The sequence below is a fragment of the Vipera berus genome, assembly GCF_964194415.1.
Source record: "Vipera berus genome assembly, chromosome: 7".
Classification (NCBI taxonomy): Eukaryota; Metazoa; Chordata; class Lepidosauria; order Squamata; family Viperidae; genus Vipera; species Vipera berus.
Window position 1 is genome coordinate 7,577,231 of NC_138209.1, and position 15,146 is coordinate 7,592,376.

General features: G+C 43.8%; 2 protein-coding genes across 2 annotated transcripts in view; both read left to right on the forward strand.

The window, feature by feature from the left end:
• The window catches only part of NAAA (N-acylethanolamine acid amidase), a 29,992-nt gene extending 17,826 nt beyond the window's left edge, over positions 1-12,166 (forward strand). The window contains exons 8-11 of the mRNA XM_081333346.1: positions 3,153-3,219; positions 5,978-6,006; positions 7,491-7,569; positions 10,616-12,166. Of these exons, the coding sequence (XP_081189472.1) occupies positions 3,153-3,219; positions 5,978-6,006; positions 7,491-7,563 (169 nt within the window). The 3' untranslated portion in view covers positions 7,564-7,569; positions 10,616-12,166. The remainder of the gene's footprint in view (positions 1-3,152; positions 3,220-5,977; positions 6,007-7,490; positions 7,570-10,615) is intronic.
• The window catches only part of PPEF2 (protein phosphatase with EF-hand domain 2), a gene marked incomplete at its 5' end in the record, with an annotated part of 43,046 nt that continues 39,637 nt past the window's right edge, over positions 11,738-15,146 (forward strand). The window contains one exon of the mRNA XM_081333327.1: positions 11,738-11,831. Within this exon, the coding sequence (XP_081189453.1) occupies positions 11,738-11,831 (94 nt within the window). The remainder of the gene's footprint in view (positions 11,832-15,146) is intronic.

Consider the following 15,146-nt stretch of genomic DNA (forward strand, 5'->3'; position numbering starts at 1 on the left):
CTTGCCGGACTCCTTTCCCAATTTTGAACCAATCAGTGGTTCCGTGTCCAGTTCTCACTGTTGCTTCTTGACCCGCATATAGGTTTCTCAAGAGACAAATAAGATGGTCTGGTACTCCCATCTCTTTAAGAACTTGCCACAGTTTGTTATGATCCACACAATCAAAGGCTTTAGCATAGTCAATGAAGCAGAAGTAGATGTTTTTCTGGAACTCCCTAGCTTTCTCCATGATCCAGCGTATGTTGGCAATTTGATCTCTAGTTCCTCTGCCTCTTCGAAATCCTGCCTGCACTTCTGGTAGTTCTCGATCCACATACTGCTGAAGTCTAGCTTGTAGGATTTTAAGCATGACTTTACTAGCATGAGAAATGAGTGCAATGGTGCGATAGTTTGAACATTCTTTGGCACTGCCTTTCTTTGGAATTGGAATGTAAACTGATCTTTTCCAATCCTGTGGCCATTGTTGAGTTTTCCAAATTTGCTGGCAAATTGAGTGTAGCACTTTTACTGCATTGTCTTTTAAGATTTTGAATAGCTCAGCTGGAATACTGTCACTTCCACTAGCTTTGTTGTTGCTCAGCTTTTCTAAGGCCCACTTCACTTCACATTCTAGGATGTCTGGCTCGAGGTCAGTGACCACCTCATTGTGATTATCAGGGACGTTAAGCTCATTCTTGTATAGTTCTTCTGTGTAATTTTGCCACCTCTTCTTAATCTCTTCTGCCTCTGTTAGGTCCCTGCCATTTTGGTCCTTTATCATGCCCATTTTTGCATTAAACGTTCCCTTCATTTCTCCAATTTTCTTGAAAAGATCTCTGGTCCTCCCTATTCTATTATTTTCTTCTATTTCTTTGCACTGTTCATTTAAGAAGGCATTCTTATCTCTTCTAGCTATTCTCTGGAATTCTGCATTCAATTGGGTGTATCTTTCTTTTTCTCCCTTGCCTTTCGCTTCCCTCCTTTCCTCAGCTATTTGCAAAGCTTCCTCAGACAGCCATTTTGCTTTCTTGCATTTCTTTTTCTTTGGGATGGTTTTGGTTGCTACCTGTTGTACAATGTCGCGAACCTCTGTCCATAGTTCTTCAGGCACTCTGTCTATCAGATCTAATTCCTTAAATCTATTTGTCACCTCTACTGTATATTCAACAGGGATATGATTTAATTCATACCTGAGTGGCCTAGTGCTTTTCCCTACTTTCTTCAGTTTAAGCCTAAACTTTGCAAGGAGAAGCTCATGGTCTGAGCCACAGTCAGCTCCTGGTCTTGTTTTTACTGACTGTATAGAGCTTCTCCATCTTTGGCTGCAGAGCATATAGTCAATCTGATTTCTGTGTTGACCATCTGGTGATGTCCATGTGTAGAGCCGTCTCTTGGGTTGTTGGAAAAGAGTGTTTGCTATGACCATTGTATTCTCTTGACAGAATTCTATCAGCCTGTGCCCTGCTTCATTTTGCACTCCAAGGCCAAACTTGCCTGTTATTCCAGTTATCTTTTGGCTTCCTACTTTAGCATTCCAATCCCCCATGATGATAAGAACATCATTTTTTGGTGTTAGTTCTATAAGGTGCTGTAGTGCTTCATAGAACTGGTCAATTTCATCCTCTTCAGCACTGGTGGTTGGGGCATAGACCTGGACTACTGTGATATTGAATGGTTTGCCTTGGATTCGAACTGAGATCATTCTGTCATTTTGAGGATTGTATCCCAGTATTGCTTTTCCTACTCTTTTATTGACTATGAAGGCTACTCCATTTCTTCTGAAGGATTCTTGCCCACAGTAGTATACCTGATGGTCATCTGAATTAAATTCACCCATTCCTGTCCATTTTAGTTCGCTGATACCTAAGATGTCAATGTTCAGTCTTGTCATCTCTTGTTTGACCACGTCCAGTTTTCCTTGATTCATGGATCTTACATTCCAGGTTCCTATGGAGAAAAAATCTTTACAGCATCGGACTTTCCTTTCACCACCAGACATATCCACAGCTGAGCGTCCTTTCGGCTTTGGCCCAGTCGCTTCATTCTTTCTGGCGCTACTAGTACTAGCCCTCTGCTCTTCCCCAGTAGCATATTGGACACCTTCCGACCTGAGGGGCTCATCTTCCAGCGTCATATCGTTTTGCCTTTTGGTACTGTCCATAGGGTTTTCATGGCAAAGATACTGGAGTGGTTTGCCATTTCCTTCTCCAGTGGATCACGTTTTGTCAGAACTCTCTGCTATGACCTGTCCGTCTTGGGTGGCCCTGCACGGCATAGCTCATAGCTTCATTGAATTACGCAAGCCCCTTCGCCACGACAAGGCAGTAATCCATGAAGGGGTAACTTCAGGGACTGTAATTTAATTGTTTTAATTGATTTTAATTTTGTATACTATGTATTTTAATTTCCCTGTAAACCGCCCTGAGTCCTACGGGAATAGGGCGGTATATAAATTTAAATAATAAATAAATAAATAATAATCATGCAGAACACCTACTGTTATATTGAATCAGTATAAAGAAATCTTGATATATGGATTTAGCTTTGGCTCTGGGTAAACCATCAAAGCATTCAGTGATTTTCTTCCTCATGAATAATTTTTACAACATGTAATGTCTATTTCCTAGAATGCAAAATACAACCCAAAATATAGAGTTTCTAATAGAAAAAAAAAGTGGGGGCGGAGGTGTTATGTATCCTGATGCAGGCAGCCGCATAGCAACAGCCACCAGGGGGCATTGGCCTGGACGGTTTTGGTGGGAAACCTAGTTTCGGCAGGAAACCTAGGGCCAACCCCATTGGCTGGTTGCCTACCTGGCAAGGTATTTAAGGAGGCCAGGTAGCCCTTGTTTTCCAGTACGTTCTCCCCCAATAAAGAGCTGAACATGTACTCCGGCTGGCGTCTCTTCCTTGCGTAGGTCCCACTACATTACAGGAATCTTAAAGGGAAAAGCATTTTTGGATGTCCATGTAGGAAACGAAGAATTGTATTTTCTATACCTGGGAAAATGGATTGGGTGCAAAGGAAAATATCTGGACCTCTTCCTGAAATAAGAAATAATCCACTTCTTTAAAATCCAGCAATAGAGGCAACTTTTTAAAATCCAGGTTCATACACTCTTGACGTGAAATCAGTTATATTGGTCAACTAACATTTTATTTTTATTCCGCAGAACTCCAGCTATTAAAGCACTAAATAGGACAGGACAGGAACATATCAATCTCAATTCCCTCTTTAAGGCAAGTCTAAATCATGATCCTTTTGCTGTTGTCCGTGGAGGAAACTGGGTTCGCTTAATGACTATTTGATTCACCTAACAGCTTCAATGATTTGCGTAATTTCAAAGTATTTCTAGCAGGACTACCAGATTCTGCAATAGCTTTGTTCCCTATGCCATCCGTCTGGTAAACTCACGGAATTTGTTTTTCTGACCACGTACATATAATATATATCCGAACTAGACTGTTGTTTCTTTGGGCCACATACAGTATGTGTGTGTATGTGGGTATATTTTATTTATTTTATTTTATTTTATTGGATTTATATACCGCCCTTTCCCGAAGGACTCAGGGCGGTTTACAGGGTACTTAAAACACTGATACAAAAAATTAAAAACAATTAAAAAGAATTAAATTTAATTCTTAAATTTAATAATAATATAATAATATATTATAATATTATAATATAATAATAATAATATGCATAATTTATTTTATTTATTCATTTTTGTCATGTTTAAGCAATGTACATTGGAGGTGGTTCCCCTTGGAGAGCTGTATGCGACAAAATCTCATTTTAACATATGCTGATTAGTGTACATTTAAAGTGACAATAAAGTTATTCTGTTCTGTTCTGCTCTGCTCTGCTCTGCTCTACTGTACTCTATTGTATTCTATTTTATTCTTATTCTTATTCTTTATTCTATTCTTATTCTTTCCTGTTCTCTATTCTATTCTATTCTTATTCTTTCCTGTATTCTATTCTGTTCTGTTCTGTTCTATTCTATTCCGTGAAAAAAATCAATTTTCTTTTTTCTTTTAGAATTTAACCCCCCCACACACACACACACATTTACATATCAAGCATTCAAATTTATACTTAGAAGACAACATTTTAGGACGAGACAGATTTAAAAAACTTAACTAGAGCTCTTAGTCATGGTGCGCCTTTAATTTACAATTTCATGAAATACCCCTGCAAGGCGTGACAGTATTACTATCCCAATGGACCTTTCCTTGGATCGAAGTTTCACACTTAGCTTAGATATTGTAGTTAACAACGTGTGCGAAACTTTCCTAGCCTTAAAATATCCTGGGAGACCTTGAAGTGGCCGCGTTTGGGGTCAAATCATTTCTGACAGACTTCGATTGGCCTGATATTTTGGACATGAGTACATGTTGTTCCAAGTTTGGAACACTTCAGCAGGAGGCATTTTATGCACCTCTAGGCTCAACCAAGATAATTTCTGGTGGGTGTTCTGTGGATCGTGGCGATCCCAGTGTCATTAGTCCAACTATCCAACCCAACAAAAGGATTCCACAAGGCAATTAAGTCTCAAAAGGCAAAACGAGATACACCATCTTGGAACTGGAGAAAAAAAACCACCTCTGGGTTTCCCGTGCAAAAGCTTGCTTATGTTCTGTTCCAGCCTATGACCAGCCCTGTTTGAATGTCAGGGACAACCCCTTTTTATAGTCAATAGGCTGGAAAAAACCCAACCAAATTTATTTACAAAGAAATCAAAAGTTCAAACAAGAGTTAAACAGGAATAACAGACCAGGACTCTAGCAGAAGATCTTCAAACGGTTGCCTTCAGCAACCAGCACCTTCCACACCTTCCTCTTTTATCAGCAGTCCCAAGGCGTAGCTTCTCATTGCCTTCTTCTCCTCTCACCAAGTTGCCTCATTGCCTTCCTCTGTTCTGCTCTGTTGGATTGCCTCTGGCTCCTAGCGTCCCTGAATAGATCCAGCTGTGAATCATCTACATCCAATCCCTTGTGCTCACACGGCTGAGTCTGAGGAGGAACATGACGGGAGGGGCCAGGCTGAGAGTCCTGCAGTGCATCAGAGCCTCCCTCTGATACCAAAGGCTCTCCAAACCCATCCTGCTCCTCCTCCTCTTCAGAATCATCAGACTCAGCTGCTGGTATCACAGGCTGACGCTGAATCACAGCAGCTTAGTTAAACAATAGATTCCCTTGCCCCACCTACCGGGTGTTCACATTGTCCAATACTAATATTTCTTTTTGCTATGGGAACAGTTCATGTCTCCATCAAGCACCTGCGGTAGTGACCTTGCCATTTTCCAGGCCCTCACAGTCCGTGAATGGCTTCTTGGCATTGCATTTTCTCCCTTCACTGTCGACACTTCCCACCTTTTTCTATGGCAAGTTGACTAGCGATAGAAACTAGCAGGCATCCTAGTGATTCAATCTTGACACCCAGCGTGGGACCTCCTTGATGCAACACATTTGGGGAGCTCCAGTGGGGAGAAAGTTGCCCTAATACGGGCAGTCCTTGACTTATGACCACAACTGATTTCCACAAAATTTCTGTTGCTAAGACAGTTGTTAAGGGAATTTTGCCCCATTTTGTGACCTTTCTTGGTGGAATTGTTAAATTAATCAACTGCAAGTCGTTAAGTTAGGAACACGGTTGTTAAGTGAATTTGGCTTCCCCATTGACTTTGCTTGTCAAAAGGTCGCTGCCTAGGGACCTTGCAACTGTCATAAATATGAATCAATTGCCAAGCATCCAAATATCGATCACATGGCCATGGGGATGCTGCCACAGTCAGAAGCATGAAAAATAGTCATAAGCCACTTTTCATCGGCACTGTTGTACTTTGAACGGTCGGTAAATGAACTCTTGTAAATTGAAGACTACCTGTATGCTGTGCAGCTGCACTTGTGAATCTTTTGCTTAATATGTTTGGACTGGTATTCATTGTCAAAAGTCTAAATGCATGACCATCTTGTGCTTTATTTTTTTTTCCAGGTGTTATCAACAGTACCTGTATTAAACCCGTAAGTTTTTTTAAAAAAGTAAAATGCATTCATTTTGGATTTCACACAGCCTTTTTTGGGAAAAGATAATCAACCGGGGGTTATGTGCAAAAGCCTCTCCACACAAACTGTTCTGTGCTTAGTATACCCCGTGTCCCCCCGAAAATAAGACTCGGTCTTATATTTATTTTTGCCTCCAAAAGTGGCACCAGGTCTTATTTTCAGAGGATGTCTTACCCGTTTACCTTAGGACCGCCGCACTTATTGCATCACTGCCCAATTTCTTCTGTGGCTGCTTGCAGCCGGACGGCACGTGGCTCATCGTGCCAGTGCCACCACTCCATCAGGAGGCCACATGGCTCATCGTGTTGGTGCCACCACTCGCAGCAGGAGGTCACGTGGCGTGTTGTGCTGTGGAGTGGGCATCCGGCAGCACTGGCACGACGAGCCACGTGGCCTCCTGCCGCGAGTGGTGGTACCAGCGCGATGAGCCACAAGTGGTGGCACTGGTGCAATACGCCATGTGGCATCTGGCCGCGAACAGCAGCAAGAGGACACAGTGAAGTCGGGCAGCGGCACAACAGGTGTTGGGCTGTGGGGGGCCTGGCTGCGGCAGTCCTAAGGTAAGCAGGAGCGGGGCGTGTGGGGCAGCCCCCCTACCCCCGCCCTAGGTTGATTTTTATCCATGTGCCTCGCCCCCACCTCGTACAACCAGATGGTGGGACGGAGTGGGCGGGGTCTTAACGAGGGCTTGTTTTTGGGGTAGAGCTTATATTAGGGGCACATATGCTGCAGTGGTTGTAAGTGTGAAAAACAATCGTGTCACTTTTTTCAGTGCTGTTGTAACTTTGAGCAGTCACTAAGTGAACTGTTGTAAGTCGAGGACTACCTGTATTCTTTCCACCACCATATACCTCTAGGGCTCCATATACGCCCCTGCAAATTAACATTTCAGTGAGGACTATGAGCAAATAGCAATAGTAGGAGAGAACGCTTGATGTCATGTCCCTCCGTAGGAATCCCTGAAACATCTGGCTGTTCTTTGCAAAACATGGGATTTGGCTGAGTTCACACATCATGCAAGGGCTGAATTTGGTACTTTTCTAGTTGTAATGTGATTTATGACATCAGAATAACAGAACAGAGTTGGAAGGGACCTTGGAGGTCTTCTAGTCGAACCACCTGTTCAGGCAGAAGACCATATACCATTTCAAATAAATGGTTGTCCAATCTCTTCTTAAAAACTTCCAGTGTTGGAGCATTCACAGCTCCTGGAGGCAGGTGGTTCCACAGATTAATTGTTCTAACAGTCAGGAAATTTCTCCTTAGTTCTCGGTTGCTTCTCTCCTTGGTTAGTTTCCATCAGGTTTATTGTCCAAAGAATTGTCAGGCAAACACAGACACTGTGATGAATCTGATGTTTATTCTCTTCCAATTGGGTTGGACTGAAAATTTGATCTGCTCCTGGACTTCATTATTGGTTTTTGTGTGTTTTCTTTCATCAGGCTCACCGTTTACACCACTTTGATGAGTAATGCAGATCCAGACAAGTATCAGACTTGGATCAGACTTGAGTGAAAATGTGTAAGTCTTGAGCATTGTGATGCCGATGGCCATTTGTGATGCTGATGAGCCTTTGAAGTGTCATTCCAATTCTACTCTTCATGTCTTCTAAAAATATTAAGGCCTTGATCCTCATTTCTTTGTTCTCCTAAAAAAAAACTCCAACAAAGCAGAAGAGACCCATTGACAGACTGTGTAGGTAGGAGAAGCATAAGCAGAACTGGGGGTGGAGTTAAGTGAGTCATCAGCATAGAATTGTTATGTTCCAACGAATGCTGTAAGTCCAGCCTCTCTTGAATTGTGTCAACCTTGTATCGGGTGCCAATTCGTCATTAAACTTTAGTTGACTAGATCCTTGTGCCTAGGTTTGAGCAATAAATCTTTCGAACTGCAACTTAATGTATGGTCCTGATCCTTTGCACTTGACAGACCGCAGTTGTATGTATAACTTTTCTGTGGCTTGAGAAATGGGTGAAGGGTTTAACATCTCAACATGCAAGTCTTGCAGTTCAGTTGGGCGTGAAATGGGAACCCTGCCAAATCAATTGCAGTTCTTGAAAATTCTTGGCATTTAATTTCCCCCAAACTCAGTTCCGGGAGCTGAACATTGATACGACATCTAACCCTGATTCAAATAGAATTTTGCTGCTGGCAATCGGTAGACACCCATTGAACCATCTTGGTTGATAATTTGGGGCATTATAAGTACATACAAATAGTCCTTGACTTATAACCATTTGTTTAGCGACTGTCTGAATTTACAACGGCATTGGGGGGAAAAACTTATTGTCATTTTTCACACTTAGGACTGTGGCAGCATCCCTATGGTCAAAATGATCAAAATACAGGCACTTGGTAACTAGCTTGTATTTATGATGGTTGCCCTGTCTCAGGATCATATTTGTAATCTTCCTAGCTGGCTTCTGAAAAAACAAACTCAATGGGAGAAGCCAGATTTGCTTAACAACTATCTGGTTCGCTTAACAACTAAATAACATGCTTTAATTAAACATTTCCCTGATGTTATATGACTCCCAGATATAATACCTTAAAGCGCTTAGATATCATCCATTCCAGATTCCTTAAAAGCATTTTTCTGAATACTATGCTGTGATCAGGGCAGCCCATCACTGAAATCCAGGATGAAACCTCTGAACTCCAGGGTTTCCAGATGCTGGTTTTATTTCTTGCTTAAGCACTTAGCGCTAGTGCTTAGACATATATACCACTTCACAGTGCTTTTACAGCCCTCTCTAAGCGGTTTACAGAGTCAGCATCTTGCCCCCAACAATCTGAGTCATCATTTTATCGACCTCAGAAGGATAGAAGGCTGAGTCAACCTTGAGCCGGTGAGAATCAAACTGCTGGCGGTCGGCAGAGTTAGCCTGCCATACTGCATTCTAACCACTGTGCTGCCATGGATCTATCAATAGCACTTAGAGTTATATACCACTTCACAGGGCTTTACAGCCCTCTCTAAGTAGTTTACAGAATCAGCATATTGACCCCCAACAATCTGGGACCTCATTTTAGCGACCTCGGAAGGATGGAAGGCTGAGTCAACCTTGAGCCGGTCAGGATCGAACTGCTGGCAGTGGGCAGAGTCAGCCTGCAATACTGCGTTCTAACCACTGCACTACCATGCCTCCATGATTCACTTAACAACTGTAGCAAAAAAAGGTCATAAAATGAGGCGCAACTCACTTAACAACTTTATCTTGCTTACCAATCGAAATTTTGGGCTGGATTGTCGTCATAGGTTGAGGACTATTTGTACACTTTTGGGGGGCTGATTGGGCTACGTTATTCACGCCACCACCTTGACCTCCTTCAACATCAAAAATTATAATTGGAAGACCTTGGCATTAGAGCTCTTAGTATCTGGCATACAGCAGCTACTTCCCCAGCAAACCCATCTAATATAATTAGTAATTTGACATTTATTTATTTGTCATCCTGCCTTTATTATTTTTAGAAATAACTCAAGGTGGTGAGCATGTCTGCAGAATGCTGGGAGTTGAAGTCCACGCATCTTAAATTTGCCAAGATTGCGATACATTGATCTAGAACAGGGGTAGGCAACCTTGCCTCGTTTATGACTCGTGGACTTCAACTCCCAGAATTCCTTAGTCAGCAAGGCTCAGCTTAGAAACTCTCCTTTTCCCTCAGCACAGCTGGCTCAGGAATTCTGGGAGTTGAAGTCCATGAGTCATAAAGCAGCCTAGGCCTAGGCCAGGGGTAGGCAACCTTGGCTTTTTTATGACTTGTGTACTTCAACTCCCAGAATTCCTTAGCCAGCACGGCTCAGCTTAGAAACTCTCCTTTTCCCCTCAGCACAGCTGGCTCAGGAATTCTGGGAGTTGAAGTCCACGAGTCATAAAGCGGCCCAGGCCTAGGCCAGGGGTAGGTAACCTTGTCTCTTTTATGACTTGTGGACTTCAGCTCCCAGAATTCCTTAGCCAGCATGGCTCAGCTTGGAAACTCTCCTTTTCCCCTCAGCACGGCTGGCTCAGGAATTCTGGGAGTTGAAGTCCACGAGTCATAAAAGAGCCAAGGTTGCCTGCCCCTGATCTAGACCAAGGGTGTCAAACTCACAACGTCACGTGACGTGTTGTGACATATCGCGGCTTTTTCCCCATTGCCGGCAATTGGGCTGGGCTTTTAAAAAAAAACCACACTACTTGTGCAACTGAGAATTGATCACAAATTCTGAGTAAAAAATTCAGGGAGCTTTTTAAGGTGGCAAAGTTTCAGTGGGTGTCAGATTACCCCAATGGGCTTTTCTAGATTTGATGATGATGATGATGATGATAGAAGGCTTTATTTTAATCGACAGAATTAAACTACATTTTGAATTCAAGAAACTTCAATAGACTTTATGTAAGCCAGTCAGAGACCTTTTTTAATTGTGGCTGGATAGCATGACATCAGATAAATGGGTAAAAGTTAGATATAGAAAGAGCATACTGTCAACAGGTCACGTGGCTGATGGCTGCAATTCACCTTAAAATGTTTTTAAAATATCCATCTCTTTTTTTTTCTTTCTTTTCTCTCTCTCGTGAATCAGGAAATGAAGGAATGAAAATCTTTGAAAACGCAAAAGCGGGAGCTACGTTTATTAACTGCATATGCAAAATAACAAACTGATGTATACTATTCTCTTCAGAACTACCATCTTTAAAAGAAGAAAAAAGAACTTAGGGCTTAAGGTCCAGGCAATCGATGGTCAAATAATAGATGAGGGATAAGAGCCAGTTTCCAGTCTTAAGGGATAGTATGTATCTCCACCCCTTCTTTTATTTGATTAAACATCATTGGCCTATTGGCTATTTTAGCCCATTAGTACAAAAATCAGATTTCCCTGCGGTTGTATGACATTGCTATGTCCCGACTAGACGCATTTCGTTTGATATCCCTGAGAAAATGTATTAAGACCATAAGATATGTGTGGTTCGCATCAGGACTTGGATGGATTACCTTGGATCTACGTATTTGGCCAACGGCGAGATACACATGTAGATATTTGTGGTGACTCTGTTCTCCTAGCTGTATGGAAAACCCTGAGTTTGGACATCTGTTAATTTCCAAGGTGGACGAAGAGCTCTCTGCATACCCAGCTTTTGCAGAATGTACCTTAAAATGGAGGGGTGTGTGTGTGTGTGTGTCTGTGTTTTCTCTCTCAGCTTGGTTGTTTTCTTGCAAACGTTTCATTATCCAACTAGGTAACATCATCAGTGCTAGAAGAGGTTTTGCTCTCCGTTTATATACAAGAAAACAATGGAGCTCAGAGAGCAGCAAGGACCCCACAGTTCAATTGCGAACTATAAATATTTTCTTCTGTTGGTATTTTAAAGTATAGCACAGAGTTCTCCAGCCTTTCCGAGCTCGCAGCCTGGAGGGGAGAGCAGCTTCCAAATTACCGCATGCACGCAAACGGGGCCACACCCAGTGCCACAGTACTAGCGGCTGCGTTTGTGCATGAGCTGGAGACATGCGCATGCACAAACAGCCGTGCACCCCCCGTGGCGGCTAGTGCCCATTTGTGCCTGCGTAAATAGGCCTCAGACACACACACACACACGCTAGCGCCCCATTCATGCATGCACAAACTAGGTACGCACCCACCCCCTGTGCTAGTGTTCCCATTCGCAGGGCCGCGGGCGCTAGTGCAAGTGGAGAATGCACGGCCATGAGTGTGCACCCTGGCCAGCCATTTCTGCAGCCCGCTGGCCAAGACCCCACAACCCGGTACCAGGCCGTGGCCCATAGGTTGGGGACCCCTGGTATAGGAGATAGGCAAAGAAAATTCTGGCCTTCTCTTCTAGAAGAATGGAGTCTTGCCGGCCCTTTTTCAAGTGTCAACTATAAATGCACTGCCATTTTCTTGTAAAACTGGGAAATTATTTTTTTTTTAAATAATAATAATTAAAATTTTAAAACCCTTTCCTGCTAGTAGTTTTAGTATCCCCAAAGCATCAGGATTTATACTTTGAAATGTCATTTATCTTTAAATGCAAGCCTCAGGCCGTATTTTAAAAACTGCAACCTTTATTTCTTATTCTTTGGTTGTTAAATCATCACAAATGATTTAACAATAGGGCTGAAAATAAATTGACTTGGAAAAGGGCGGAGTCTTGCCTGTTCTGTTTTTCCTTCTTTCTGGAAAGAAAGCTCTAATGCTGGGGAAGATGGAAGGAATGGGAAGTGGACAATCGGCAACAAGGTGTGGCAATGTGGGGTAGTGGTTAATGTTTTGGGTAAAGCCACTTTCAGACCAACAGCATCCTGTATGAAAAATGGACTATGAATCAAATATATTTCTGACCTGTGGCCGAGAAAATCAACTCATTTTCAAACCCACGCTTACACCAAGGATGCAAGCTCACTAAGGAAATCTTCACCTTTGCCTACTAAAATTGTGTTTCCTAGTTCCTGATCTTGGGGCTATTAAGAAAAACTGGGCATGCTTTTCTGCCTCTTTAAAATCCTTTAGGGAAATATATTCTCCCTTTTAAATATTTCCAAAAACATTTCTTTCTCTGACTTCCCACACTACCTTCAGAAAAACTGAATCATACTGACCTGACCATAAAAATTCATCGAGTATAGTCTAATGCTGGATTAAAAACACGTAATAAAATTAATTATAAACGATTATTAAAAAGATCTAAAATGTTTCGTTGTGTTTCCAGCGAATGCCCAATGCTGCTGCGCAGAATCTAGCCACCTGTGCTGTGATCACTGCCTGCTCGTCCTTAAGCAGCCCCTGGAGATAAATCCTTTCGAAACAACCAGGATACCTATCAATTATGGGGCAGATATGGTTTTTCCGAATAGCTCTATAGAAGGAACATTGAAGGAGGCCTCTTAGTCATCTCAAGCCTGTCATTAGTGTGCCGCTAATGGGAGTTTGTACAGACTTTGTGGTTTGAATGCTTAGTAAATATGTTATATCTTCAAAATGATTTCGTTGCTTTAGATCAGAGGGGTCCAATCTTGGCAATTTTTAAGACTTCGACTGGACTTCAACTCAGCATTGATTAGCTGGGGAACATTGGTAGTTGAAGTCACCGGTCTTAAAATTTGTCAAGGTTGGACATCCCTGCTTTAGGTGATCCATCTTCTGTCCACCAGACTTCCTACAGCTTTCCTTAAACCTGCCCAAATTCATTGACCTGTAGGCTCCATGGGGATATCTGATGATTGTTTACTATCTTCCAAAATCATGTTCATCAAGTCTACTGGGAAGCAACTGTAAGGGGTGACATGATAGCAGTGTTCCAATATCTCAGGGGCCGCCACAAAGAAGAGGGAGCCAAGCTATTCTCCAAAGCACCTGAAAGCAGGACAAGAAGCAACGGATGGAAACTAGTCAAGGAGAGAAGCAACCTAGAACTAAGGAGAAACTTCCTGACAGTGAGAACAATTAACCAGTGGAACAACCTGCCTCCAGAAGTGGTGAATGCTCCAACATGGAAGTTTTTAAGAAGAGACTGGACAGCCATTTGTCTGAAATGGTATAGGGTTTCCTGCCTTAGCAAGGGGTTGGACTAGATGACCTCCAAGGTCCCTTCCAACATTATTATTATTATTAGATGATCTACTGTCTTCCTATTCATGTTGAAGAATGCCCCCAAAGCAACTCATTGGTCTATGTGTTACACAGAATGCTAGATTAGCTATATCCTTGGCTTGATCCATCAAGGGACTGGAGAGTAAAACATATGAAGAACAGTTGTAAGAATTGGGTGGCTCAGTGGGTTAGGACGCTGAGCTTGTTGATCAGATGGTCGGCAGTTTGGCGGGTCGAATCCCGAGTGCCGCGTAACAGTGAGCGCCTGTTACTCGTCCCAGCTTCTGCCAACCTAGCAGTTCGAAAGCACGTAAAAATGCAAGTAGAAAACTAGGGACCACTATGGTGGGAAGGTAACAGCGTGTTCTGAACCAGCCTGCTACCGGCCTTGCAATAAGGCAAACCCCTGTTCAAACAGTAGAGACTGGAGAGCGTCTGAGGCTGAAAAGCGTCTGCCAAGATTTATTACACGAACAACAGAACAAGAAACAAAACACTGGAACTTGAATCCTCAAACGGAAGGGTTGCTTTCAGCAACCAGCCCTTCCCCAAACACTCCTTTTATTTAGAGTTCAGGGCGTGGTCTCCCTCTGCCTCCTCCCGAGGAGTCCCACAGCCTTCCTCTGCTTGTTCCTGCTCGACTGCCTCCTGCGTCGGGCGTCCTTAAACAGGGCCAGCTGTGGGTCATCATCCTCCGCACTATCGGGCTCACGCAGCTGAGAAGAGGGCCCCGGCTGGGGGCTCTGCAAAGCCTCCAAGCCATCATCAGCCAGTTCGTCTTCCACACCCACCTCCTCCCCCTCATCTGAGTCATCCGAGACATCTGAGCCGGCTGCCGGACCCACAGACTGGCCCTGAGTCACAACACTATCCCGCACCGCAGGGCCCTTCCCCTGGGTCTGCCGATCCGGATGCGGTCGGGATGGGAATTGTTCGTGAAAAGCAGTCACCAACGCAGGGGCATGAACGGCGGTCGCGTCTTCCCATGTGAAGTCCTCCGGCCCGTACCCTTTCCACTCGATCAGGTACTGGAAGCGACCTTTCAACCAACGGGAATCCCTGATGCTGGCGACCTCGTACTCGGGGGTGCTGCCTCCATCACGAGGTCCTGATGGGGGAGGTTCCGCTTGGCGAAGTGGACAAGCCGGTTGTTCGGGGACCAACAAGGACCGATGGAAGACGGGGTGCACGCGCAGGGAACGTGGCAGAGTTAAACGATAGGCGACCGGATTAATGACTGCCTCGACAGGGAATGGTCCTAGGTAACGGTGGTCCAGCTTCCTCGCCGGCCGTGTGGATGGTAGGTTCCTGGTGGACAGCCAGACCCGATCCCCCACCGATAGTGGAGGCGTATCTCGTCTCGACCGATCGGCGAACCTCTTGTAGTCGGCCTTGGCCTTCTCCAGCTGCCGTCGCACCAACCGATGGATCGCCTGTAACTCCGCCATGAAGTCGTTCGCTGCCGGCTCCGGTGAGTCGACGGGGGAAAGGGGGAAAAACCGGGGGTGATAACCCACATTGGCCA